Raw genomic sequence first — 27,519 nt, 5'->3', positions numbered from 1 at the left:
GAAATGCCAGGGTTCCAAGAGGATGTCATGCATATAATCAAATCAACTCGTCTTACCAACAAACTGCGCAACGCAAAACAAAGGAGGTGTTTTGGCTTCTGCTTGAACCAAGGAGATTTAACCTTCTTGCTTGAACCCTGCAGTGGGAACCCGTATGCAGTCACAGTCGGGTCTTGGTTACTTTTACAAAGTGCTCCTTGTGGCGACAGGCCATCTTTAGTGACTTTACCCAGAAATAGTCCGACGGTGAGTGAAAAGACATACACAGGTGCCATCTGCGTCACGCGTGCACGGTATGGTGAACCCGGGTACTGTAAACATGGTGACATTGCAGGGTGCAGTGTGAATTTTGAAGACCTTGTTACTCCTAATTTCATATATGATCTTCCCTAATCTTGGGATTTCCAATCAAACATGTGTGCAGCGACAATCTAGTAGTAGACCTGTAATCTATTGATTGATATTGTGGGCTATTGGTCTCTTAATTGCCTGTCAACACAATTCCTTCCGTGTCATACAAGTCGCCGGCGCCATTGTGATACGACGCCACAGTTCATGGACAACGTGAATACCCAAGGCACGCCCCGTAGTACAAATCTGTCTCAAGTTTAGATAGTCGTCAGGTCCATATCAACCGTAAATGCAGTGTGAAGTGTGTCCGTCAGTAGTTGGCAGGCACTGCTTTTTAGAAGAAACGTGAAAGATCATTACTATTCTCAAAGGAGAGGTTATGTGCGGGGGCTAATGTAGTGGCCGCGATTTCTTTCGTCTGAGCAAGGAGGTTAAAGAAAGATTTTTTTAACCTCCTTGGTCTGAGCAAGGAGAGATATAACCTTCTTGGTCTGAGGGATGGAGGGCGAAAGAAATGTGGCTACTACTAGCGTCCCGACTGTATTAAACATCTGCTTGCAGAATATGCCAATACAACGTTATAACGTTGTAACGTAAATGTTGTGTACGAGTCGAGTTGATCTATATTTCTTGCTTCTTGTGATTTCCGCAGATGGACAGCAGAGTGGGGGCATGTTGGCGGTGTGGTATCGCGGGCCAGACTAAGTGCGCGCGTTGCGAGCTGGCGATGTACTGCAGCTCAGCATGCCAGGAGAGAGACAAGTTTCGTCATGAGGTCAGCATTTCTTCCAATTTCGCTCTCTATCACTTCGTGGCGTCACCAGCATTGCAATGCTTACTATCATTTCGGGCACACTGTAAGCACTTAACGTTATATGTATGCTGATATCATATTTGGTGTGACTAACAAGGTTCGCCAACTTCATTCTTTTAAGTCGTATACAATCATTGTGGAATTTTTACACATCATCACAGGTGGAGTGCACCAATTGTACCGTAAAGCACACCTGCTCAGTTTGCCGGACGTTTGCAGAAGACACCAAAACGTGTGCCAATTGCGAGAAGACCTGGTACTGCAATGCAACCTGTCAGAGAGCTGATTGGAGAAACCACAAACCAACCTGCCAAGAAACTCAAGAGAAAATTGTCAACGTTGCCACGGAACTACGAAGAATCTTCAGTGGCATACAGAAGATGGGTGATTTCCCCTACTACTGGGGGAACTCCCCTGCCCAGGACTTGATTAAGATAGACCAAAATGAGGGTGAGTATCCCGACAAGATGGCGGTCCTGTTGGCAGGTGTCGGCAACCTCCGGAACGTGATGGCGACTGTGGCAGGACTGAAGCAGTCGTTTGGCGGGAACGTCCATTTTGTTCTCAATGATAAAGATCCACAGGTTTTGGCAAGGAACGTGTTTTTCCTGTACATCTTGTGGAAATACAAAGGAGAGGAAGAGAAGGTCGCCCAACAGCTTACACAGATTTGGTACTCTGTTAAAATCGGGGAGGAAGAGGCTGCAATGGCACAGGAGTGTCTGACGGAGCTCCTAGCACTGCCTGACGATACGAACACGCTGTGCGGGGGTAGGGTGACCATGTCGGCGGAGCAGTTCTCTCAGATGAGGTCAGTGTTCAAACTGTGGTTATCTCTTCTGACGGGAGAGAAGACCGCGCAAACGACTCCACGAGAACAGCTCCGACTAATCTATGAGCTGGCTAAAGAAGGCCTGGGTCTGTATCTGCGAGGCATACCACCCCGTCATCGGGCAACGGCAGAAGACTGGTTCAAGACCGGGCTTCTCCTTCCCAAGTCAGACCCAAGACGGAAACGTGCCTGTCGTGACAACGCCACCCTGGCCGCCTGGAACCCTGCTCACGACGAAGTCTTGCGGTATCACCCTAGCTTGACACCCATGCCCGCTATCACCAAGGAGGTGGGAAAGATCGCAGCGGGCATTAATAGTGACGCGATGCCCTTCTCAGAGTGGGACTATCTTGAAGTAAAAGCGCAAAGTTCTGGGGATGATCTCCTGGAGATGTACTCTCAATACATCAGTGACGTTGTGAAAAAGTTCGCCTGCCGTTTTAACCAAGGAAGCGTGTCCTGCCATGTGATTCTAGATGACTGTCTCAATCTACAGGCACACCTTCCGGTCGAGATTCAGTTTGACCGCATCTTTACCAGTAACGTCAGCGACTACATCAACTATCCCGTTCTCCTGGAAACGCTTCGCCCTCTCTTAAGGAAAGACAACAATAAGTCTGTCATCATCACTGAGTTCATGAACTGGGCCAGGCGTTTTCCCGAAGAAGCAACACCACCACAACTTGATGACCAGCTGGCCATGTCACTGTTCAAACAGGCAATAAACGACCTTCGGCACGAGCCAGACCGACCCGACTGGGTCAGCAGACAAGCCGGTATGATCAGCGGACAGTGCAGTATCATGGCTATGATGCCTGTCTTTCTCAGTGTAGGAGTCTCGCCGATAGCAGAGTACTTCGACAACTGGGGTGTGTTCAACCAATATCTCCGCGCTGCCCTGTTGGCTCACAGGTGTCCCGAGTCCTCCCACCCTGTTCTCAGCACCAAGGACGTGCCCAAGATGTACGAGGTTCGGAATGTCAGTGGGATGAAGATGCGGAACTTCCTGAAGGAACTGAACACCGTCTGTCCATTCCGCTACCGAATCAACGCACGCCGGGTCAATACAGTCAAACCTGTATTAGCGGCCACCTTTGCATAACGGCCACCTGCCCATAGTGGCCACTTTTTGTCGGTCCCTTGGATTCGTAATGATTAAGAAATAGGCTTAGCGGCCACCTGTCCAACGCGGCCACGGCCACACGATTTCCGGTCCCGCAGGTACAAAAACACTGCCGATTACGGCCACGCGGACCGCTGATCTATGTTTCGGCACGCGTTCGGCCATATACAGCTGCCGTATCGTCACCCTACGCCGGATTTAAAACCTCTTTGATTTATTTTCAAAACAAAACTTCGTAAACTGGCGCTACCCATACCCGCCGACAAGCGAGGTCATATAAGGTCAATAGACGACACCAATATTACAGAGGTAAATTGCGTTAAAGTTACGTTCTAATACACTATCGCTTAGGTTAATTTTTATCACAAAAACTTTCTAAATGAATTGTTACAAAGACAAAATGATATGAACTTCAGACTATGGTGGATTTTATTCTTACATTTATTAAGAGATAGGTCTAAAATGACGAGACTTTTCTTGTGAGTACCACATTAGCATAATGGGCGAACCTGACGTGTGAACGCGGGAGGGAACACACGGACGGCGAAGTCATCAAAGGATACAAGACGAAAGATCAAAGAAATATGACGATACCGGTCTCTTCAGACAATATCAACTGTAGAACATTTAAAACTTTTTATAGCTTTTGTTTTCTTAATACATATAGTGTAAAATCATTGCAGTACATGTACAGTACTGTATTATGTGAATAAAGATCAGTGGGTACTAAAACCATGTGTAACTTATTGCTTGTGGTCAATTAATTAGCATATTCTCTATAGTGGCCACCTCTCTATAGTGGCCAATTTTGACCAGTCCCTTGAGTGGCCGCTATAGACAGGTTTGACTGTATTCTTCATGGACACGAGCACATGTTAGAGTGGACATTGGCAGACAGTAATGACCATCCTCCTGTCGTTTAATCTTCCCGGAGAAAACCTTGCGCCAACAACGTGTTACTCTGGCACCAATTAGCACGATTAGGTGTGTGGACTTTGAATAGTTCATACCGTGCATGATATACAAAATGACTCATAAACCGGATAGGCGTGCTGACTGATATCCGCTCAAAAAGAACAAGGAGTACTTACGCAATTCAAGTACCACCAACCTAGGATTGATGTGTTTAAAAGATTCATATTTTCCCAGAACTATCGTAGAATGGAATTTGTTATCACCACAGTAGATAGTTTCGGTGGAGTTTTAAAACACTTGCAGCGAGGTGTGCAAAGTAAGGTGTGACAGGTGGTTCAGTGGTAATGTAACTAGCTGCTGCGCCGAGTGTTTGTGAACTGCTGTGTTAAGCCGAAGGGCGGTTATGCCGGCCATATAGACAATCCTGGATGATACGATATCTGTCTTCTAATGGAAAAGGTTGTCATAGATCCTTGTTGACAGTCGGTTCTGTCAAAGTATAACTAAAAATCCTAACACCATCAAATACCTGTATATGATAGCTAGATAGAGTTTTGAGTATGAGTTTATTCAGATGCACAATTGGCTTAACAATTGCACTGCAGCTATTGTTCCTGTAGCGCTTATCAACATACAACTGGACACAAATTTTATGGCACACAGGAAAATAATATGTACAACACCATTACAGGTGTCGGACATTCTGCACAGAAAGCGTTTTTTTTCTGAGCATTTGTTTTGGGGTTCGGTAGGTGGATGGTTTGTGATTTAGATGGTAGTGTATGATAGCCAAGTGATTGCATTGACTTTGTGATCTGTTTCTATGTAGAACCTGACTGTATTTTTCCATGATTTTACAGTCAACACACTTTGCTATATAAAGGCAGGACAGTTGTTACTGTGCCTTATAAGTTGAAGTGACAACAAAAATAAAAGACACACAGCACATGAGCTAAACAATGTCTTTATTTTACATCTATCTCCTAGTATAGAAATTGAAAGTACATGTACAAGCTTTACATGTATACAAGCAAGGGAAACTCAGATCCTGGACTCCAGGATGGCTTCATAGATTTACATTCTTTCCCCAGACTTAATTCACTTTGAGCAATTTTGTTATACTTAAGCAGCGTCGTTATTCATATCATACACAGCTAGGATCTTATACTACCAGAAAATATACCTTTGTCCAGACGAAAGTTGTTTTTTTTCGTTCGACCCAGCAAGAGCGAACAGAATACCTTCTTCAGCAACACATGTAGAGTCATTGTCAAGTTATAAAGGAAATACTGAATCTTATTTTTCAGTCTACATTTCTGCAAACAAAAAGGAAAGCTTCTTGCTTGTAGCCTGGGTGACATCCAATTACTACCAGGGCTCCTATACTCAATGCCTTGACATAATCATCATGGCAGTGAGTATAGGAGTCCTGGAAGTAATCAAATGTCACCCATTTTATCTTGCTTGTACTCATGGGCAGGCATTCAATAACAGGCACTGAGCAAAGACATTGGAGCAACTAATTTTTCCTTTTTTACAGACATGTCTTTGATCAATGTCTGTTATGAACTATTTTGTCTTGCATCTTTCTTCTGCGAGGTCTTTACTTCATCTTTCCGCTTGTGTATAATGGAAAGGTGGGGGCTTACAGATTTTGCTAATTCATAAATAAATTATTGCAAGTTTATGTGATGCAACAAAATTTGACAAGAAAATACTGTGTTTTGTTAAATCTTTACCCCCTTCAGCAAGTTTTGGGAAGCTGAAAAACCAAAATGGTGCAGATTTTAACCCATCAGATCTTTATCAGAGGTGGAGAAAAATGGAGACTAAGTAAGCCTTCGTCAGGATGCCATGACACACCCAAACCAGAGTACAAAATTGATGACACATGCCAAATGTGTGTACACTGTGACATCACATACCTGTACACAGAATTGATAACACAACAAAAGCTGTGTCATGCAAAAGGTGAGAGTACAGAAATGATCATGGAACATTAACTTAGACACAGACCCTGAAAACACACTTCCACATCTCAATCCAGTTTGAACCAGTCCCACAAACAAAACTGAGCAGAAGTTTTGTAGAGTTGGCATGAGAAAGTGGACGACCTTCTGCACATCAGTAAAAAAAATCCCCATGGTGTTACCTATCATTCATGTAGATACTACACTGAGTATTGGGTCTCCCACAGTTGACATACATATACTTGGTATAAATCCATTGGCTTTCAATCCGTTAAACTTTTGAAGTTTGACCGCTAGGCTTTGTAACTAGTATTAAGAAGGTTAACCCTTCTGCAGGTATTGTTCTGTATTTGGCAACACAGAGACCAGCATTGTGTCATTGTGGCTAAAATTTCTTTTAAAACCAGTTAAGTTTGAGTTCAGCTTTTCAATCGCATCAGGGTAATATGCCGTATAAAAGTTCTTTTCGTCCTTGGAGAATCCAGAAGAAGCCAATTATCAGGTCCACATTTAAATAAATTTTCTCCTGTCTGAAGTGCGAAGAAATCCCCACATGTTTCTGTGTTACAAGACATTTCCGTTCTAATCTGTGCACCACAAAAACAGTCTACAGACGAACAAAGTCTTTTCCTTTAGCACAAGTCATCGTCTGGCCTTCCTCTTTCAGCTGCGATACAGTTCAAGCTTTCTTGGCTTTCTGTCGTGTCCCAGGCTTGTTTTACTTGCCTTTCTTACAGCAGCATTTCTGTCATTGCAGCCTCTTGTGTACAAGACAGTCTTGTAAGAACGTGTGCTCCTTAGTATGTTGACCATGATCTTTGCTTGCGTTGCAACAGAGACGCATTTTACATTCTGCAGGCAAGGCAGCTTCATTTTCACTGCTTTCCGGGGAGCAGCCTTTCTGTGCCAGCCCTGTTCTGGTAGCCTGTCGCGATCAGTCAGTCTCCTTTGGACGTGTCTTCCGAAGTTGGGACGATTCCGTTCCTTCAGCGCAGCTTGCTGGGTCTTGGAGCAGATGTAGACAGAGACGTACATAATAAATGTTATCACATTTTCTTCTTAAAAGCCGCGGGAAGATTCCCCTTCCCCTGTTGCACACAAGTTCGTGGAGTCTGTAAGGATTTTTGTTAGCTACAGCGAGCGTCTTCATATAACTCTGGGCATCTCGCAGATTTCACATTTGTCTAGTTGTGGATGGTTGAGGAAGGTGCAGGCTCGACAGTTCCACTGTGGACCCTCCGCTTCCTCGGGGGCTGCGCTCGGGTTGGGTGCTTCTGTGGAGAGAGAAAAATCGGTCAGCTGTATACAAAAAATTATTCTCTCAAGACAAGGTTTCTTGTGATACAGCCATAACAATTACGCAGGTTGTTTCAAGCACCTGTTTCATACACATGCACATGTTCCTGCAGTTGTTTCTTGCATCTGCATAAAAAGTATTCCTACTCTGTTTTTTTTCTATCTGAAGTCTCTTTTTGGGGCTCCAATTCTTCAGCTTTGGCCCAGATCACTTCAGACAATTATATCTCTAACAAGGTTGATAAGTTAAGTAGTTAAAACATGGTCACTATTGAAAACATTTTCCCAAGGAGTTATGTACTCATTTTCTGGGAGAGTTTCAATTTCAAAATCCCAATTTCTACTCCTAAGTATTTTACATCATTTTGCCTATCCGGTTTAAAAATCATATGAAAACAGTCCAGAGACAACTGATCAAAATTTGGTGTAGCCCAATCAAGCAACGGTACTACAATCTACTGTGGCACTGCCGCAGTTAGTTTATCTGAGGAAAAGCAGGTAGTCATGGCATGTTAATGATATTGATCACACTCAGGAAGCCACAAGCATGTAAAAAAAAGCTGCCACACTGCACAGGAAAGCTGGCCCTATGGAAATGCTGAGGAGAGAAACACAGATGAAACACACGGGAGAGAAAAACATTGCAGCTGTCTGGGGTGAGAGTGATAGTGGGAAATCTGGGGCCTCACATGCAAAAACTACGAGGTATCATCTCTGCTCAGACTCCCAATAATGCAGATACAAATGTAATTTGAAAAAAAAAATCATTTTGAATTTTACAAGTCAGCCTGTGCCAATAAGTCAGGCCTGGGTGTATTGTAAAAATTAAGCCGTCTTGCGATGAAAAAAGTTGTTGTAGATTGTTGCTGACTGCTGACAGTCAGTTCTTTCATAGCCTTGCTGAAAATTATTACACCAAAAAATAATACAACATCGTCGTAAATGGTTGCCTAAACATGGTTGCCTAAACATGGTTGCCTTAACAATGGTTACCAAAGGAGTCAAACTGAGGCCATTTCAAGTACTCTTGCTGACAACGACTGATGGGGCTTTCTCTCCCATACACCTCTAACTCAAGAGAACCATTTCCATTCATGGAACTACTGATAGGAGCTCAGGATTCTTATCAGTATGAAAATCAGTCCAATAGGAGCTCAGGATTCTCTGTCACTATGGAAACTAGTCGTCACAGCCTCCAACACCATGGTGACAGGCAGTTCTTTGGCAATGATTGGTCCATGCAACTGTAGCACATGCGAGCACGTAAACAGAATTAAGTAATCCCAATTCTCCTGACTTAGAGGTGTAAGCCATCAAGCTTGAGGCCTAACCAGTGGAAAGGCTGCTAGTAGGGGTGGGTACCGGTACAGAAAATTTAGGTACAGGTACGATCCAGTTCCGGACCTGGACCTGCACCTAATCATATGTGAAAACAAAGGATTCCGTTTGGTGGAGTATGCGACATCCAAAATCCTTTCCAGGTCATGTTAACAACACTAACTGCCTCTGCTTTAGCTAAGTTTGACTGTAGAAGCCTGGCAAAAATTACTATCAACTCTTCTCTACCTCGCTCTTGTTCTTTTCTTGGATCTGTAAGCCTCAAAACATGTCAACGCCAGCCAGTATAATCTGTTCATCTGGTCCACTGATTTTTTTCAGATCCGTTTTTTTTGGACTGGTCCAACAAGAAAAAACATTTTTGTGGTGTATCGGTACCCACCCCTAGCTGGTATAAGCATGCTTCAGCCAGGCTACCGTAGTACCTGCAGTATAGTTCACCATCTGCCATCCCCCCTCCCCCTCCCTTTCTGTAACGCCACCTTCGGGTGCTGAGGAGCTCGACAGGTTTCCTAAGAAAGAACGGCAAGATCACTTAAGGCATGAGTAAGCAAGCTAAACCTTGGAGAGCTCTAACCACTGTGGGCACATTGACACATGATCATCAAAAACACATAGGTAATCACTTACTATGTTTACATCTTGCTTACACTCAAAACTCTTGCCTATGACTCAGGTGAATATTCAAATGCCCATAAGGCCACACCAATTTAATTTCTTGGTTCACGGATTCGCTCGCTCCTATTTTTTGGCAAAAAAAATAAAAATAAAAATTACCACTCAGAAAATTTTCACCATTAATGAAACCATTCACCAACTTTCTGGTGTAGCAAATTGGCCTTTATATTATAAGCTCCTTAAAGTGTGGGTACAGGACAGTGCTGTTACTGTACAAAAATAGTGTTTTTGTACTTTTATCAAGCTGAAAACTTTTTTTCTTTATGTTTTGGATTAGCCGTTACCTTTACCCCAACCATTTTACAATTTTTATTTTCATTTTTATTTTGCCCTCTCGCTCCATATTCTTTATGAAAAAATCCGTGAACCAAGAAATTAAATTGGTGTGGCCTAATTGTTTCTTAATTAATGGTACCTGACTATTCTGGACGGGAACAAATCAGAGGAGAGAACGGAAGCTAGAACAGGGTGAACACCGGGCTATGGTGACACATTATGAGATAACACTAACAGGCATGTTTTGGTACTCACGTCTGTGTTGTGATGCGGCGCTAGGCGGGGGAACGGGGCCCAGCTGTCCCGTGGCGCCAAGGTTAGCGTAGAAGTTCGGCACATCTACTGGGTCCGATACTGAAACAAAACAACATGACATCAAGATCAACAATGCTGAATAAAGATCAACAGACACACACAGACAAGCCTGTTGAATTAAACGGTGTATAACTTGTATGATATGAATGAATAGTTTGAATAGTTTTTATTCAGAAAATCAGCCTCGCAGCATGTACAAAACAACCTGAATAACACTGATTCATACAATTGTATGGCAAATACAAAAAAAATTAACACTTACAATACATGACACAGAAATACCAAACAAAGTTATACAAAATGCCTTTCAATGTACACTAAAGTAAGGACAGGAACGTCCTAACAGAGTATTACTAAGAGGAAATGTTGTACCATTATGTTGTTTATAAACCAAAGCTTGTGTTACCTACTGTAGTATGTACTAAGTCATACAGTTTATCTGATAAGGTGTTACAGTACTTACCGTAGTATCTACTCTGTTGTAGCAGGTCAGTCTCCTTTGTCATACAGTCTATCTCTATCTGCAGCTGCCGGTTGTGCTCCCGCTTACGCACAATCTCTTCTACCTGGAGGGGAGGAGAAGACAACAAAATGTAGGCACAAATGTAGTTAACATTTGTCAAGACATTGGTAGTAAAGAAGTGGCACACAGGGCAGCAAGTCTCTTGTTGCAGGTATATTTTTACAGGGAGGGGTGCTTGAGGCATCTCATATTGCGTTACTTACCGTGGGACATTTGGAGGTTGCGTTACTTACCGTGGGACATTTGGAGGTTGCGTTACGTTTTCTGCGGTCTTGCAGGTCACGTTCCATCTCGTCCACCTCGGCGCGGACCTGCGCTAGTCTCTGTTTCTCCCCGTTCCAGTCTTTATGCAACTTCTCCATCCTGGCTCTCTGGTGCAGCAGCAATGCTGGGGTAGGAAAATACCAGGAAACTAATTCAGGTGGTTCAATTGATTATATTTATGTTTTCATTGATACGGAAAAACATATTGTTTTTGCTGGTGTGTCCTTCTTCTTTGTTCTTTTTCTGTCAGGAGCCAATGAGAGCTTTGAACTGCTGTGAACCAATCAGACAGATTTCCTTATACTGCCTATTGTAGTCAAAGCTACAATGCGGAGAAATGCGAAGCAAAATTTTCTTACTCTGATTGGTTTAACAGCCAATTTGATGGACAACCATGCTGGGTCTATTGCTACATAACAGATAACATCTGTGAGCACACTCTATATAGACTATCAAAATTGGTACAGCTCATTAACTGCTGTAAACTGAGAAATATCTGTGCTGGTTTAAACATTCAATTTTGCTGTGAGCTATCTACTGAAAATTCAAAACAACCCCATCCCCTTCTTCCTTGCAAACTTAAATCAAGTATCAGTACCACAGAAACCTTGTAGATGCCAGCAGAGCATCAGCGTCACCAGTCTTACCCTGCTCGTATGCATAGTTGTCATTACTGGTGCTGGGCCTCTGTCCTCTGTCTCTGCTCTCCGCTGACGACAGGCTACTGTGGCTGGAGGCAGGGGAGATCACCGGGAGGATGGGGGGCGGGGGCGTTCCCGTTTCCGAGCGCAGCTCTTCCGGATGCTCCGGCGTTAACAGGTTGGGTTGACTGGGCGTTTTTGTCGGGGTCGGTGTGGAGTTATTGGACGTTGGTGTTGTTATTGACATGGCCGGTCGCCCGGGGGAGGAGTAGGTTGATTGCGTGGGGACGTGTAGAGGCTGGGTGAAGACGAGAGAGCTGCGCGGAGACTGTGTTTTGGAGGGCTGCTGGGACGGGTGGTAACCGTGCGCCAGGTTCAGACTGGAATACTGGTTCTGGGAGGAGGGCGAGCGCTGGTAGTGGCCGTGGTGGCGACCTTGGCCGTGCTGCCCAGGAGGGGTGTACTGGTGCGCCTGTGTCGCGCCGTATTGTCCGCCCGTCCACCCTCCCCTACCCGGGCTCGGACTCTGGCTCCTTGGCGAATGTTTGGGCGACCAGTGGGTGTCCAAATGCCCGCCACGCGGGGAGTCCGTTCTGTGGTACGGGCTGTGCGCCCTTGGAAACATTTGACCTTGACCTCCGTGCCACGCCTGCTGCTGTTGCTGTGGCGGCTGCTGCTGCTGTTGGAAGTTCCAGGGCGGGAGCTGGGGAACATGGGAAGGTGACCCCTGACCTGAACTCTCGCTCCCTCCGGACATCCGTCTGTCGTACATGGTGCCATACCCAGGCGGAACCTGGTTCCACTGACCCGACATGAACTGCCCCTGCTGGCCCCCTGGAGGTCCGTACTGCTGGTAAAATCCCGGCACGACCGTGGGGTGTGGGGGGAGCTGCCCCTGCGGGGAGGTGAAGACCCCTCCATACTGCCCCTGGGGGGAGGGGAAGGACCCCTGGGGAGGGTATCCCTGGGGTGGGGACATCATCGGGTAGGGTAGTTGCTGGAAGTACATGGGAAGTTGTTGTTGAGGAGAGGTGAGCTGTTGGTACATCATGGGGGGAAAGGGAGAGTTCGTTTGACTACGGGAGGGTCTCTGTTCCTGGGGAGAGGGGGTGTGCATCTGTGAGGGGGGTGGGGAGTGGACCTGGGGTGGGGTCTGTGGGGTCTGTGGGGAGATCTGTTGTTGGTTGGCTGGAGGAGGGGTGGGGGCAGGGCTCGGAGTACTCCTGCCTGAAGACTGGCCGTACCCTGGAGGCATTGTCCCTACGTAATGGTTCCCTCCTTGAGGAAACTGTGCCGCGTACATTTGCACCGTCGGACCGTATCTCGGCACGTGCTGCGGCGATCTCATGGACGCAAGAAACGGATTCTGCCCCGTCGGCAAGACGGGCGCCGTGTGAACGTCCTCGTGAAAAGTTCCCTGTTGGTTCCCTGTAGGCATGAACGCCGGAGTGCTTGCACAGTGGTGCAACGGGTGTCTCTGGCTGTGGTCGTCAGGTTTTCCTATGGTTAACTGCTTCATGTGATTACTCATGGCGTTGTCCCCCGCCATCTGGAAGTCCCCGTACAGGTACTTCCCACTCTCCTGCTGAAGGTCCTGGCAGCACAGCTCAAAGTTGCTCCCGTTCTGAAGAGTAAAAACGGAGTTTTAAGTTGGGAATCAGTGACAGAAAGCCTATCATTACAGTTATTACAAAGTGAATACAACATAGTGAATATATGGGCCAAACAATCTGTATCGGCTAAACAGCATAACCATTCTCTGGCATAGCATGTACACCAGGTTAGCAACTATTGTCTACAACTACCCCTTTAATGAAAAAGGCTCCATTCTAAAAGTAAAATAATGTGAGAGAAAAAGATTTTTCTTCACAAGTTGTTTCCTGGTTGACAAAAGTAAAAGATGGAATTACAGCTGTTTGTTGTGAACTGTTCAACAGCTGGAGGCTGCCCTGACCACTCTCCAGGATATCATCAGGCTAGCAAGTGTTTTTTACAGCTGTTTCATCAGAAGGCCAACAGCGTGTGAGAACAATCTTGTTCTGGTTTGACAAAGGTTTGAGTTATAGCCGTTAGCTGTACACTATAATCAACTGCCGACAAGTTCCAACCTACCTTCCTCATGACCTCCACGACCACGGCCTGCGGTACCTCCTGGAACCGCCGACACAGCTCCTCGAACATGCGCAGGTTGCCATGGCTACTGGCCACGCCCTGCGCCATGGCGACCGCTGCTGGTAGTTAACACTGGTGGTGTGTTCTGAGGTGGTTCACCTCGCTGGAAACTGTCTCATTACAAATGGCTTTGCTGGAGACTCTCAGGTGCAACTGGGAATGACAAAGATACAAAATATTAAGGAAAGAGAAAGACACTCAATAAAAAGTTACTCAAGCAACTGGGGACAGCCCTATCTATGTTTGATTTAATTCGACCGAGTTTGTTACAAGATAATACACGTGGGACACAGGCAGCTGTGTTGTGACAATATTACGACAACCCTTAATTCTGACAACCCCAGGGATGTTGGTCAGAATGTACGGGTGTCAGAATATCAGGCTGCACCTGGCACTAACGACCAGTATTTGTAAGAAATTGCAAATGGCTGGGCTATCGTAAAGGTAGATGGGAGAAACATGGAAAGTAAAATTCACAAAAACATACAGGGAACACACGCACACAACAGGTAGAAAAAGGGACAAGCTTAATTATGTCATTTCAAACTCCTGACCCACCAAGCTCAATCAGGTGAGTTAAGTTAAGACAGTGACTAAAAGTTTCCGTGATGTCACAGATAAACGTGAGAATCCTTTTCAAGTCACATCCTGGACACAGAACATACAAATATAAACAGAACTGGTGGATTCTCTGACTCAGAGATCAATCACGTTTCTGCTGACAGATACTTGTAAGGGTCACGACTTCTCCCTGGTACTGATCAACTGTAGTTTACTGATAGTGTCAACACTCAGTCATGTGAAAAAGGTAAGTCAGGGTGCAGTTATCTGTCTGATATCTGTAAACATCGATTTTAGTCCTACCCTGGGCTGTCTACAGAATCTGACCTTCTGTCCCGGGACAGAAATTTGCTTGTTTGGACAGACAAAAAAAATTACCCCATCAATCCCAAAATCTGAACTTGATGTGTGACTTATGAAAATGTATTTTCTTTGGCTTCAAATGATACCTTTACTACAGAAATTAACAACATGGGCTCACAAACAATGAAGTGGACAGAACAATATTCCAAGTTGAAGACCTGGTCCAACCCCATAAAAATCTCACTGTTTGACAGACAGACAGACAGGCAAGAAGGGAAGGCAAACATAGAGATAAACTGACAGACAGACAGATATTTTCATCTTGATAAGTTGATGTAGGCTGGGGTGGACCTTTAATAAATAACTGACTATCACAAAATGGCTTGAAAATTCCCACTTAAACAGCTAAAGGATTAATTGTGAATAGAAATGTCCTCACATTTAATTTTTGCTACACTGTTAGATCATATTCCGTCTTGCTTGTTTTTTTAAATGTCGACCAATTTGCAATGCTCAATAGTTATGGAGCCATGGTCTACAGCATGTAGGTAACCATTAGAAATCATCAATGAAATTTTCTTTGTTTGCTTTGCATACCTGGTAAATTGCCTCTGGGCATAACATACCAGTTTTGTAAAATAGGTACAAGCCAAGCAGATTTGTACAGTAGGTACTGTAACTTATGTAAGCTATGATGTTCTCACACTTACTCACACCTACTCTCTTTGGTAAGTGTAATGGGTTCTTAAACATGCCTAAGGTGTGGCCTTTCTCAAAGTCAAACAGAGAACCTCAGGCTTTACATCCCATCCAAGAGGATGTCCTAAACTGAAGCATTTCACCTGAGTCAAGTGAAAAAATAGGTGTAAGGCACCTTTCCCAAGGGAACAACACTGGGGCCTGCTTGGGTTTCTGTATGATGTTGGTAGCGTTATACTTATAGCCTAAAAAGTAAAAGGTTAAACATCAGTTTTTGGTAACCCTCAGGTATTTATAACCAGCAGGTTTAAGTAGTACTGCCCCATGACCAAACAAGGAAGAACCCACCTCACCACATCACTTCCTGCCACGCCCACATATACAATGTACACACCTTCCAAATAAGAACCAAATAAGGTCATGTGCAATACCTCCAACACACCATATATGGGAATCATATCTGCATGCTAGCAGACACACTAGTTAGGGTATGTCAAGGGTATGTGTTTTTGATACAGTAAACAATGGTTGAGGTTTGATCCTTCTTCAGGACAAAACTGTACACGTCACTCTATACAAAGCTGTATCTCACGGGTCTATACATACCACTTATAATTTGAGATTCTTTTGAAACAAGCACATTTCTTTTTAGTTCCATCTTAAACCATGGTACTACGGCTGTCATCCCCAACAAATAGAACTTGAATGCTTCCTGCCTTCAACGAAGTTCAAGAATCATGAATCACCTGCAAAACTGCATTGAACACACAAACATACACTTGCCTTTCAGCAGTATACTATACAGTTGGCAGTTACACAGATGAAATGACATGAATTGATGAAAGCAAATAAATGGCAACAGTACACGTTATTCCTAATGCTTCAGACTTTTCACTTTCACACAACCACTCCTGTATATTGTGAGAGTGATTTCCAATACATAACACTTACAGCAAAAATTATACATCTGAATTTTTAGTGTGACGCCTTCTCTGGATAGTTTTAAAGAACGTTTACTGATAGATGTGCAAAAGTTGGGTGTGACAGGCCGTTAAGTGTAATATAACCAGCTGCTGCCGCGCTGCGTGCCTGCAAGCTGGAGTGCTACGCGGAAGGGCGGTTATACCGGCTACTAGTATATCAGGGCTCGAAATACTGGGTGCATGTGCACCCAGGTGCACCCAAAATTGGAACTGTGCACCCAATTTTTTTCAGTGGGTGCACCCAAATATTTTCTTAGGGTTATGTATCGCAAGATATCAAGTAAACTAGTATACAACATATTCTTGACATCTAAGTGTTAGGAAGATAATGAAAATGTCTGTCATGTTACTTGTTGAAGAATTTGATACTTGTAACTTAGTTTTGTTATTAGGTTTTTTCTACATTCTACTTAAATTTAAGTGGTGCACCCAAAAAATTTTTGGTGCACCCAATGTTTTAAGCTGGGTGCACCAGTGCACCTAATCCCAAAGATGAATTTCGAGCCCTGTATATTGATACAGATACAGATACAGATAGAGGGCACACAATAAAAGAGCAGTGTCCCATCCAACAGTTTTATGATTACAACTTTTTACTGGAAGTTCCTTCAGAACATTATGCAGGGTTATATATAGGACACTGTGTATATCTACAAAGCCAACTTTTCATATGAAGAAATTTTATATACAGAAAATATGTACATACATGTACATCTACCTCACTATTATAATATTATTCTAGCAAGTCTGACGAAAGGCCACATGGTCCCTTTACATCATGTCACTAGTATATAAGTTTTATAACAGGTTTTATGTCATACCTGTGACACGAAAACAATTGATATGGGTGTACCAGACCGTGTGGTAACTTCCCGGGTCTTCCATATCACATAGGCTCGAAGTTTGTATCACACAGGTTTCCTTCGAGCAAATCGAACCATTTCGAGCAGGCTGAGTGCGGCATGGTTGGCAATTCGAAAACCTGATTCGGACGTTGGAACATTGCTGTTGTAACACTTTTTGTTCGAGGGCACCAAATTTGTTCAACATCTGGCGCATTTCGCATAAAAACATGGGTTTTCTCAGGTGGGTATGACATAAATAAAATACAACACGGTGTTTTCCGCATCACCCTCGGCCCCAGACCGACCACAGGTCGGATCACCCTCCGGCCTTCGGGCGATCCAACCCGCGGCCGGGCTGGTACCTCGGGTGATACGAAATACACCTTGTTGTATTCTATATTACTTCTAATCATGCTGCCTTTGATTTTAGAGCAGGAACCTACTCAAACTGTGCTAAAAAAAGATAAGTAAAAGACTGAGGTTGGAAATGACAAAAAAAGTAAATTTTGGTAGCTTTACCATCATCGCTGATCTTCAATGTCTGAATTTATTAAACGCGGTTCTTGCTAAGTGGAATAAATTATGAATGGCATACCAAAAGAAACTAATATGTTGAACACAATCCAAACAAACTACTAGTGCCAAGATGACAGATCACCATCATCATCATCAAAGATGTTCACCAAGCTATGTGGCTGTGAATTACAAGCTTTGTTATTCTGTCACCAACATGATGAAACTATTTATAGAAACATATAATTACTCTGATTGAAGATTGTATGGATTATCATCCTCGAGGTATCCTCAAAATTATTAATGATTAGTAATTCCTCAAGATGTAACAAAATAACAACAACAACAGCTGCTCCTACCTAAATGTGTGGCTGTCATTCCTGAGGATTTGATCTTAAGGTTACACCTGAATGACGTACAATGATCACAGCGTCCGTCCGACAGGTGTAAAATAAGGTATGACTCACACCTCACCCTGCACGTGTAAATAATAACACACCCGGACACACGTGCTTGAGGGGGGTGACTCAATACCTCGGGAACACCTTAGTATACACACAGACAAACAAACAAACAAACAAACAGCGATAGCGACGGTCTGGAGTCGCGGAGAGGGGAGAGAAGGAAGGAGGAACTATTTACCGTACGGCGGGGGAGGCGATCACGAGATCACCAGACCGCAAAAAATGTAAACCGCTTCGCCTACCCATACACACACAACGTACAGGGGAGTTCCCCTAGCAGTAGCATGCACCACTCGGGACAGGAAATTTCCGATTACGCCTTTGTGAATACGACGGGAAAGTCCAGTTCTTTGAAATGGGAACTCCAAGTATGATGATAAGTCAGTGAAGTTTATGTGTAACGTGCAATTTGATACATTTTCATTCTAGTTTAGCCAAGTCATGCACCATTTGGAGAAACATAACGTTATGATAGCTATCTAAACAGAGACTTGATTGTGTTTATCAATTGGCTGTGAGTTCGTTTTCGTGAAAGGAAAAGTTGGTTCGATCGGCGAGGTGAAAGAAGTGAAAGTTGAGACATACGAGAAGAAAACGTTGCGAAACTTGATTGGTTTGTGCAACATGCAGAAGTGGGGCAATCTCTAGCAGGTACCTCCCCCCGATCCACGCCGATTTGCAACAAATCCGTGGAAATCACACTCTAATAAAAGATCGCAACTTGTGTATAAATACCTGATCTTCCAGTTTAGTCACATGTGGGCGCTCTGAAGCTCCTCAATTCATCACAACGAGCAATAAACCGACGCGAAGTTGCAAATTTGGAAAAACAAAAATTACATTCAAAATGGCGCCCAAACCTCGCGACACGTGACCATTGGAAGCGAGAAACCACGGGATTTCTTACTGCGCATGTTCTGTAGGGAAGTCACACCATTTTTTGGCACCACCTCAAGGACGTTGCCATCCAAACAACTAAACCAAAAAGTTTGCACATCTATAATTGTACCAAGGACGCATAACACCCTTACTTAACCGTAGCAAAGTTGTCTCTCAAATCACCATTTTGTTGTCACTATAATTCAATACGTGACTTCATGTAGACAAGTTTACAAATTATGGTTGACTTCCAGTTGAAAGAACTTAACGTTATTTGTTGCTTTGATATGCCATTTCATAAGTTAAATTTACTGTTCAAAAAGGTATTAAGATGTATGTATTTAGAATAAAACCATTAAGATGTATGTATTTAGAATAAAACCAAAGCATTCACTTTGCAGTAAAGAAAGAATGTCACTCTTATATTAGGTAATCCATACAGGTTTAGATTAAAGTTGAGAAGGCATTTGTTCAGTCATTTTACCAATGAAAGGCAAACAAATGTACCTTTAACAGATGACATTTGATTGGCTTTAATGTTACTCATTCCTCCATCTAACAAAAGGCAAATCAAGAACTCAATTATTTGCTATTTTGTATTTCTTTCTGGCAGTAACGTTAACATACCAACAAATTAAATCAACATTCATTTGATATTGAGATACTGTGAAAAAAATGAATAAAAAATAGCTCAAATGACCACAAACAGATTCTTGCATGGCTTATAAGAACATACATGCAGATAGCAGCATTGGTGACACTATTGATTTATTCATGTCTTATTTTGATATTCAGCTGCTGAGGTTGTTTAGTTTAGTTACTGAGTTAACCAAGTGGAAAAATTAGGATTAGAAATACTTTTTATAGTTATCTTAAGTCTTAACTGAAATTCCCTTCCATAAGTTAGTTTGAGTTCAGGAACCACCAGAATAACTTAAAGCTATAGAGCTGACCAAAAAATGGCAAGACAAGTAAAGATTGTCAAAAGGTACACACTCACTAGCTTTGGTACCATCCTATTTCTACCAGGGCTCCATACACTTGCAACCATTAGCGTGATACCCAGGCTACACACTGACTTAACAGAAAATAAAAACTAACACTAAAACCACCTCATGAAGCAACAACACACACGTTACATCTTGAATCCATCTCTTCACATTTACCTCTAGTCTTTATATACTTTTGCAGGCATTTTATTGAACCTCACAACTACCAGGATCATCTACAACTTGAATCTCATTCTAAGGAAGGTAAAGTTTAAAAGTTTAAGTTACATCTAACACAAGAATGCTATCATTCCTTGCCATTGACACCAAGTACAGCTTACGTATATTATGAGAGAGTTTGCAAAGATAACATTAGACTTTGCACCTTGTTGTAACACAGATATTTCCTATTCTTAAACCAAATAGCAGTTACAACACGAGGAAGGGTAGTGAATACTACCTGAAATCTCTTGACCATTTCCAAAAGTATATCCAGTTGCTTGAGTAACTGCTATCCGACATATCTTATTACTAGTTAGTACCTGGACGTCTACCTCCATAACAAGGTATTACCAGTTTTTCATTCAAAGAATAACAGGACGTTCTATACAATTAAGCTGGGCATACAAAGTTCTATCATTTGAGCATGTTTCTCATCTCCTTGTTTGTACCATGGATTCTAAACTCCGACTTGTCCGTCTTGTCCCCTAATCTGTCCAGCATCGCGTTTTGCTCTGTAATCTCTTCATTCAGACCAAGGGCCAGTGACTTGAGGGTCCCCAGACCGGTTGACATGTCATCCAGGCCGTCTTCAAACTCCGCGTTCCATTTCTGAAAGCTCTGTGAGGATCCACGTGCGTAGCGACTCTCGTCACGTAGCTGCAGTGCTGGGTGTTCTCCGGCGGGCCTGGGCTGGTTCTGCGATACCTCCATGGCTTGTCTGAGCTTAGGGGCAGCCTGGACTGTTGGGACAAAGCATATCTAATTTTAGAAATGAAACAAAATGTAACCTAGACTATAGAATGCTTACAAGAAGTATAGTGCAAGCAATATGCTGCATGTAATGAGGCCTGAAAATGTATAATAAAAACAAGGTTGTTCTTCATCTACAATTTTATACCAGAAATGAGACATTTTCTAGGTTTGGCCGCACCTTTCGTCTCCTGTTCTGCTGCCACTGGTGGGGGCTCCTCAGGTTTTTTCTTGAAGAAGTTGATGACCCCGCCCCACATGGACTTGATGGACGTGATGTGTCTCTGAGAAACGTCCAAGTCTTTGTTTATCTTGTCCAGGTTCTTCTCAGTTCTCTCCAGCTGCTCTCGCTGGTGGAGAAGCTCCTCTGCTGTGGCCACGCCCACTCTGGGGAAGTAAAACACACAAATTTATAGTTGTACAATCTGAATTTTGTTAAAAAAAGAAGGGAACACTACATGTCTCACCAGTCAATCTTGCCAATCTTTATCAGATGTCTGATTCACTGTCTTGACTTTCTGGAAACCGGAAGTGTGATGACATCACGAGTGAATCAAAGGTGGCAGGAAGACAGAAAATGGAATCTACCACTGTCATGGTTCAGAAAGGGTTGATGGGCCCTGATGTAAACTGCCTCCTTCACACCCCTCACAAACTATGGATTCTACCAACACAGATGAGTTTTTATTTGAAAACACACATGTTGCAGAAATGATCGATTTTGCTTTTATCAAAATTTGCTATTTTTTCACACTCCTACCATACTCTGCACCGTGAAAATTCAAATGAAATGTTTGATGTGATCATGCCTTAATTTGTCCTTGCTTCATCATCATCTTGATCTGACGTCATCACAAATTATGTGATGGGAAGTTGGTCTGTTTTGTTGAAGGAAAGATAAACCATCTAATTTGAAGCTGAACATCAATTTTGGGACATATGCTATCGACGCAGCACCTTGTTTTATCCCTGTCTGTAGTAGGTTCTGTTACGTAGACCAATGGCTTTATGACCTCTTCCAAAAACGTCCATACATGGCGGCAAATTATACCGGAAGTACAAGAACCCGAAAATACGCCACAAAAGAGCGGAACTCACCTTTCGGACTCGGCGATAGCGCCCAGGCAGCGCTGTGTACTCCGGGAAATATTACCCTGGCGGGTGGCTAGCTCGTCTCGCATCAAGTCCCAGCCTCCATCGTCCCCATCCTCGCCGTTTAGGTCGTCATCGTCGTCCGCAAAAGGGTTGGTTTTGTCGAACGTTCCTCCTCCGTACGCCATCTTCTCAACTGGGAAGTGACGTCATTGGGAAACAACGGGTCAACGAACGGAATAAACCATTCTTGAAAGGGGAGGAGTATATTTATTATCAGAGCTTTCTACGATTATATCATGGTATGGCTATCATCTTGAAACTAAGACATAACGTGTAATAACTCATTCAATATTGAAAATGGAGTAAAAATGAGCATTTAGTGGTTTGTATCTGTAAATTTATATTTACATGTAATGATAAGTGGACTAACCCAGTAAAGCACGAGGCACTTGTTAGTAACACGTGACGCAAGCGTGATTGTACATAAAAGGTCCATTTGAGCTTCTACGGGCGCAGTCTCACGTAAAGATGTGTCCTTACGTATGTCTTCTCGTCGTATTTATTGTGATATGTCCCGGGCAGTCTCTGTCCCGTCCCGAAACGGATTCTGACAAGATCGAGTCGCTGCCGGGACTGAACGCGACGCTCCCGTTCTCTCAGTACGCCGGTTACATCACAGTGAACGAGTCCCATGGACGGAGACTGTTCTACTGGTTCGTGGAGTCCCAAAGCGACCCGGAACGAGACCCACTGGTAAGAAGATACTGCCCATGAGGCATAAAGGGTGGAAGATGACATGTATGGTTTGTGACAGTGCTTCACCGGCCTAAGATCTGGGTCGTTGAACGATTGGTCACCTGCAGTTTGGTAAAGAATTGATAGCTGGCTTCATTGCACAACAGATGATCTATTGACGATGTATTTCCATATGTTTAAACCAGTCTCTGATCTGGTTGACGTCACTTTTCAGGCTTAAACTTAAGTAAGCAGGAAAAAATATCACCCTATAACATTTTTCCTTTAAAAGTAACGTTACAGATCCTAGATTTCGAACCGCCGACGATTGCGAGCAAACGCTTTTGGATCATTCGGAAACTCAAAGGTGAATACGCCGCCACATGCTACCTCGGTCAGTAAGATTTTTTTCGATTCCTATTTTTTTTTTCCTTTTTCTTGTTACTTTATTGGTTACCACATACTGCTTGCTTCTGACCCGAAGGTCATTACCGTAGAAGGATCTAGAAGGTGTGACTCGAAGCGAAGGCCACTCCAGGATTACGGGTTACATCATGTGATTAAATGGGTTACATCATGTGATATGACAACATCTACCAGTGTTAAAATCTTCCGCTCCAGGTACTTTGGCTCAACGGAGGACCAGGCTGTTCTTCCTTTAACGGTTTATTTGAGGAGAACGGACCGTTTTCCCCCAACAAGGACGGCAAAACGCTGGACCTGAACCCGTATTCCTGGAACAGGAATGCCAGCGTCATTTTCCTGGAGTCGCCGAGCGGGGTGGGGTTCTCCTACTCCGACACGACATCCGACTACACCACAGGCGACTGCCAGACTGCTCAAGACAGTCTCAACTTTATGTTGAAGTTCTTGGAGAAATATCCGCAGTTCAAGAAGAACAAGTTTTGGATCACGGGAGAGTCGTACGCCGGGCACTACGTCCCAAACCTAGCCAGCCACATCGTGGATTATAACACCGAGAAACCCGGCAGTATCAACTTGGCAGGTTATTATTATTCTTATTATGATATCAAAGAAGCACGTAGACGTAATGGAAGTAGAATTACTGCATATTTTGACAGCAGCACCACGGTAACAAAACAGAAAAAAAAGTTTACTAAGTTTGCTAAGACGCAGTACACAGTACTGTAATGATAATCATGAAAATTAGAATACGACACAAAATAAGTTTGAATATGCTCAGAAAAATACCAGTCTGGTAAACAATGTTGCACTGGAAGAAAATGTGCATCTGTGCAATTTTAAGGTGAAATTTTATGAATTTTGACAAATTCCCAGGGTTCATGGTGGGTAACGCGTGGACGGACCCTCCCCTTGATAACGCCGGTGCCGCGTTTTTCTGGTGGAGCCACGCCCTCATCTCCGACAGGACCTACAACAACATCAACAAGGCCTGTAACTATAGCAACATCGGGCCGCTGCTGGCCAATGAGAAGCAGGCGCTGCTGTCCTCATCACCAGGTCGTCTGAAAGATGAGTGCGAGCTGTTGCTGGCAGAAGGTAAGACTTGATGATTTAGATGAAGCATCTCGTGACATCAGTTTCTTCTCGGCATTTATTTCCTTTACTTTCTGTCTTGCTTTTGGTGTCTATCTGCCCTTTACTGGGGCTGCAGATGGACAGAATACGGTTGCAATCAAAACAGTACTGTATCAACCCCTGTTCATTGTCAACAAAGAAGGGCAATGCAGAAACGCGGAGTTGCATGGAGCATACGAAAACTCTACAACTTGACAAGTAAATGGCGATAAATAAAGGTCAACATAACGTTACATCCAGGAGAATAGAATTGACGGCTGACGAGGAGCATTTGTTTCTACTGCTGACTTTCGTTTTATTTTACGACAACTTATACTTGTATTGTCAAGCTCACACCGAGATGGGAAACATCAACATCTACAACATCTACGTGGACGTGTGCCTGAAACACCGGGACGGGCGGCAGCTCCTGAGCCAGCTTGCCCGTTCTGAGTCCGTCCTACGGAAGTTCGCTCAGCACAGGCTGGGGGCGGAGGTGGGGAAGATGTACCCGTGTGAGGACGACTACATGGAGAAGTACTTGAACAGGCCTGACGTCATCGCGACCATTCACGCCGCCACGCTGCCTTACAAGTACGAGTAGTAACCATCTTTGTCGCCAATTCTATTTGTAGTTCTATTAATAATTTGTTATTACTAGTTGTTTGCTTATTTATTGGTTGGTCGGTCGATCTTCCTAGGGACCAGATGGACGTTTCTTTGATAGGACTAGGTAGCTAGAGACTGGCGGTTGGATTCCCCGGGTCAGTAAAGGCTAGTAATTATAAAGACCTACTCCGCCCCATGAAAGCTTTAGGTGTGTGACAATGATATTTCGATTCCTATTTTTTCCCATTTCCTTTGTTTCCAATCAGGCGCGTCTTTGTGAAGCTCTTCTCTGGTCTAGCTTTCCGTGGGCATGCACGATCTGTATTACAGTTACTAATACAACGTATATATTCCTGTGTTCTGCACAGATGGACGCCCTGCTCCACCATCGTGGACTACTCCCGTAAGGACCTGCTCACCTCCATGCTGCCCGTGTACGAGAAGCTGTTCTCCGCCGGTCTGCGTATCCTGGTGTACAGCGGGGACGTGGACGCCATCGTACCGGTCACGGGAACCCGGGCCTGGCTCAGGGTGCTGCCGCTTACCGAGACGGAGGGTTGGCATGCCTGGACCGCGTCCGACGAGCAGGTCTGTATACGGTTACCTGTCTGATGGAGAGAACACAGGGCGCATTTCTGCCGAAAATGTCATTTTGAGTTCGCAGACCTGTCAGTCGAGTGATCTTTATGTTGTGTGACATGGGTTTTTAACCATCTTGTGTACCTACACATATACAACTACGAGAATGAATCCCGTAGTTGTATATGTGTACGGTTTCTTGCTCTTTCTTTGGAAGGAAGTAATTTGTTCGCTTTGTTTTCTTCTGTACACCACACAGGTTGGGGGTTACAGCGTGATGTACGATAAGCTGACCTTCGCCACCGTTCGGAACGCCGGCCATGAAGTTCCCGGATATCAGCCGCTCAGGGCGCTGGACATGTTCAATAGGTTCCTCAACAATCAGCGCTTGTGATGGAAACATAACTGGATATAACGCTAGTTCACCTTTATCCTAGCCTATATATTTTGTTTTTAAAAACGGAATTTAGGGATATCGAATCGATGGATGGTGGTTTAAAATTACAATATTTTCAATGTATAAAATATTAGAAAGTTTGCGGTTAGAGGGACTCTAGAGCCACCGCTGTCACCCTGTGGAAAAATGTGAACTAGTGTTGCACGCGTGCTTATAGCGTGCTCAAGTCTACATACATGTAACATACATTGTGTTACATGTACATGTAGTGACTTTATCACCAACAGACGGCAAGTTGTACGCTACCGAGGGTCTCTGTCCGGATGGGAGTATCTGTCGTGCGGAGTTGCACAAGGCACTCTGTTGGGACCAATACTTTTCCTCGTCTTAATTGATGATGCCTGCAATGACGCCAACAGTTCTGTATGGAAATATGTTGACGATATGAACATGTTAGAAACTAGAACCCTACACCAGGCATCTACTCTACAAAGCGATCTGGATGAGTTAAACTCCTGGTCTAAAACTAACCATATGCTCTTGAACAGTGGGAAGTGTATGGTCATGCATGTCTACTTTAGCCGGAATCCCCCATTGCTGCCATCGCTACAAATAGGTGATGTGTCTCTGTCCGCAGTCCCTAGCTTGAAACTGCTTGGTGTGTTTGTCCAAAACAACCTACGCTGGGACAAACAAGTGAACTACATGGAGGGGAGAGCAGCTAAGAAGCTGTACTTCCTTAAACGACTCAAAAGGTTTAACTTCTCCCATAGTGACCTCACCACCATCTACACAGGATATATCAGACCTATCCTGGAGTATGCAGCTCCTGCCTGGTCCCCCGGTCTCACTAAAACCCAGGAACGAAGCCTTGAGCGGATCCAAAGACGGGCGTGCCGCATTATTCTAGGTGACTCCTACGTAGGATACGACCATGCACTCCAACGGCTAGGACTGTCACGGCTATCCGAGAGAAGGGAACTGTTATGTGTTAAGTTTGCTAAGTCACTCTTGAAATCTGAGTACAGAGACTGGCTACCTCCGCAAAGATTTCAGATAACTGGCCGCACTACCAGAAACAGTGAGAAGTTAGATTGCCCAGCAGCACGAACCAACAGATATAGAAACTCGCCAATACCGTACATGTGCCAACTGATTAACAAGTATGGCCTGATCCCTGAGTGACTTTTGAACGAATTGAGTGTCTTTTGAACACATTTTTTGAACAAGTTATATCGACTATTATATTGTGCACGTCAGTCTATAATGACCGAACACCTGTCTTGATTGTGATATGTAGTCTAAGACCAATCGTCCCTTATTCGTGATACAAATCGTATTGTTAGCAATTAAGATTTTGAACTATGCTGTCTTTTTAAATTGATGTACTTAACTTATAGTGTATTTCTCCTCGGAGGAGCACATGTAAATACCTACACAATTCAGACATAACTAAATGTCTGCAACGTGGTATGTTAATAAAGATTTCAAGATTTCAAGATTCATTGTGTTACAACGAACATGACGAAAACAGTTAAAAGTTAAAAATGAAGGAATGGTTTATTCACGATAGGATAAGGACAGGGAGGTCTTACCGTAGGGAATTGAGCAAGACGTCCTGCAGCAAGACGCTGAATTCTGTATCAATCACAATCTCTGTCCAGTACATACATATAGAACACATGATAAACACATTAAAATCCAATACTTGTATATTTGAATAAAACTGTCAAGTAAAGCACCACATATTTGTAAATGAGGAGATACATGTTACAAATATGTAACATATAACGTTAGATAACGTTACATGTATTTATAGTTTCCTGGCTGTTAAATAGTTTATGGTACA

General features: G+C 43.7%; 3 protein-coding genes across 6 annotated transcripts; 1 reads left to right on the top strand and 2 right to left on the bottom strand.

Annotated features, from left to right (window-relative positions):
* Nucleotides 1-4,983: 4,983 nt before the first annotated feature.
* LOC118423580 (TGF-beta-activated kinase 1 and MAP3K7-binding protein 3-like) lies at nucleotides 4,984-18,794 on the bottom strand. 4 transcript variants are annotated; one of them, XM_035831785.1, is made up of 8 exons: nucleotides 18,612-18,794; nucleotides 13,449-13,661; nucleotides 11,343-12,960; nucleotides 10,635-10,819; nucleotides 10,372-10,474; nucleotides 9,849-9,947; nucleotides 9,065-9,151; nucleotides 4,984-7,279 (listed from the first exon to the last, which is right to left on the bottom strand). In XM_035831785.1, the coding sequence occupies exons 2-8, from the start codon at nucleotides 13,554-13,556 to the stop codon at nucleotides 7,152-7,154; spliced, it is 2,328 nt and encodes a 775-aa protein (XP_035687678.1). In that variant the 5' UTR covers nucleotides 13,557-13,661; nucleotides 18,612-18,794; the 3' UTR covers nucleotides 4,984-7,151. The 4 variants fall into 4 exon arrangements, with proteins under 4 accessions (XP_035687678.1, XP_035687680.1, XP_035687679.1 ...); XM_035831787.1 differs by having other exon boundaries at nucleotides 10,665-10,819; nucleotides 18,612-18,766; XM_035831786.1 differs by lacking the exon at nucleotides 18,612-18,794 and adding an exon at nucleotides 17,772-18,143.
* Nucleotides 18,795-19,267: 473 nt separating this feature from the next.
* On the bottom strand, nucleotides 19,268-22,035 carry LOC118423582 (synaptosomal-associated protein 29-like). Its single transcript, XM_035831791.1, has 3 exons — nucleotides 21,815-22,035; nucleotides 20,898-21,103; nucleotides 19,268-20,706 (listed from the first exon to the last, which is right to left on the bottom strand). Exons 1-3 carry the CDS (start codon nucleotides 21,994-21,996, stop codon nucleotides 20,381-20,383), a joined length of 714 nt encoding a protein of 237 aa, XP_035687684.1. The 5' UTR covers nucleotides 21,997-22,035; the 3' UTR covers nucleotides 19,268-20,380.
* A 216-nt stretch (nucleotides 22,036-22,251) lies between these two features.
* LOC118423581 (putative serine carboxypeptidase-like 23) lies at nucleotides 22,252-25,922 on the top strand. The gene is made up of 6 exons (XM_035831789.1): nucleotides 22,252-22,564; nucleotides 23,168-23,552; nucleotides 23,846-24,067; nucleotides 24,436-24,679; nucleotides 25,063-25,282; nucleotides 25,533-25,922. The coding sequence occupies exons 1-6, from the start codon at nucleotides 22,340-22,342 to the stop codon at nucleotides 25,665-25,667; spliced, it is 1,431 nt and encodes a 476-aa protein (XP_035687682.1). The 5' UTR covers nucleotides 22,252-22,339; the 3' UTR covers nucleotides 25,668-25,922.
* The last annotated feature ends 1,597 nt before the right edge of the window (nucleotides 25,923-27,519 follow it).

Source organism: Branchiostoma floridae, chromosome 9, assembly GCF_000003815.2.
Source record: "Branchiostoma floridae strain S238N-H82 chromosome 9, Bfl_VNyyK, whole genome shotgun sequence".
Classification (NCBI taxonomy): domain Eukaryota; kingdom Metazoa; phylum Chordata; class Leptocardii; order Amphioxiformes; family Branchiostomatidae; genus Branchiostoma; species Branchiostoma floridae.
Note: the sequence above shows the minus strand (reverse complement) of the source record. Positions and strands in the feature narration are given on the sequence as shown.

Coding starts and splice junctions, on each gene's coding strand:
- LOC118423580 (XM_035831785.1), bottom strand. CDS start 13,556: ATGGCGCAGGGCGTGGCCAGTAGCCATGGCAACCTGCGCATGTTCGAG. Junction 12,961..13,448: donor TCGTGGAGGTCATGAGGAAG/GTAGGTTGGAAC, acceptor TTTACTCTTCAG/AACGGGAGCAACTTTGAGCT. Junction 7,280..9,064: donor GATGGTGAACTATACTGCAG/GTACTACGGTAG, acceptor CTCTCTCCACAG/AAGCACCCAACCCGAGCGCA.
- LOC118423582 (XM_035831791.1), bottom strand. CDS start 21,996: ATGGCGTACGGAGGAGGAACGTTCGACAAAACCAACCCTTTTGCGGAC. Junction 21,104..21,814: donor GCTATCGCCGAGTCCGAAAG/GTGAGTTCCGCT, acceptor TTACTTCCCCAG/AGTGGGCGTGGCCACAGCAG. Junction 20,707..20,897: donor AGCAGAACAGGAGACGAAAG/GTGCGGCCAAAC, acceptor TTGTCCCAACAG/TCCAGGCTGCCCCTAAGCTC.
- LOC118423581 (XM_035831789.1), top strand. CDS start 22,340: ATGTGTCCTTACGTATGTCTTCTCGTCGTATTTATTGTGATATGTCCC. Junction 22,565..23,167: donor ACCCGGAACGAGACCCACTG/GTAAGAAGATAC, acceptor CTTCCGCTCCAG/GTACTTTGGCTCAACGGAGG. Junction 23,553..23,845: donor CGGCAGTATCAACTTGGCAG/GTTATTATTATT, acceptor ACAAATTCCCAG/GGTTCATGGTGGGTAACGCG.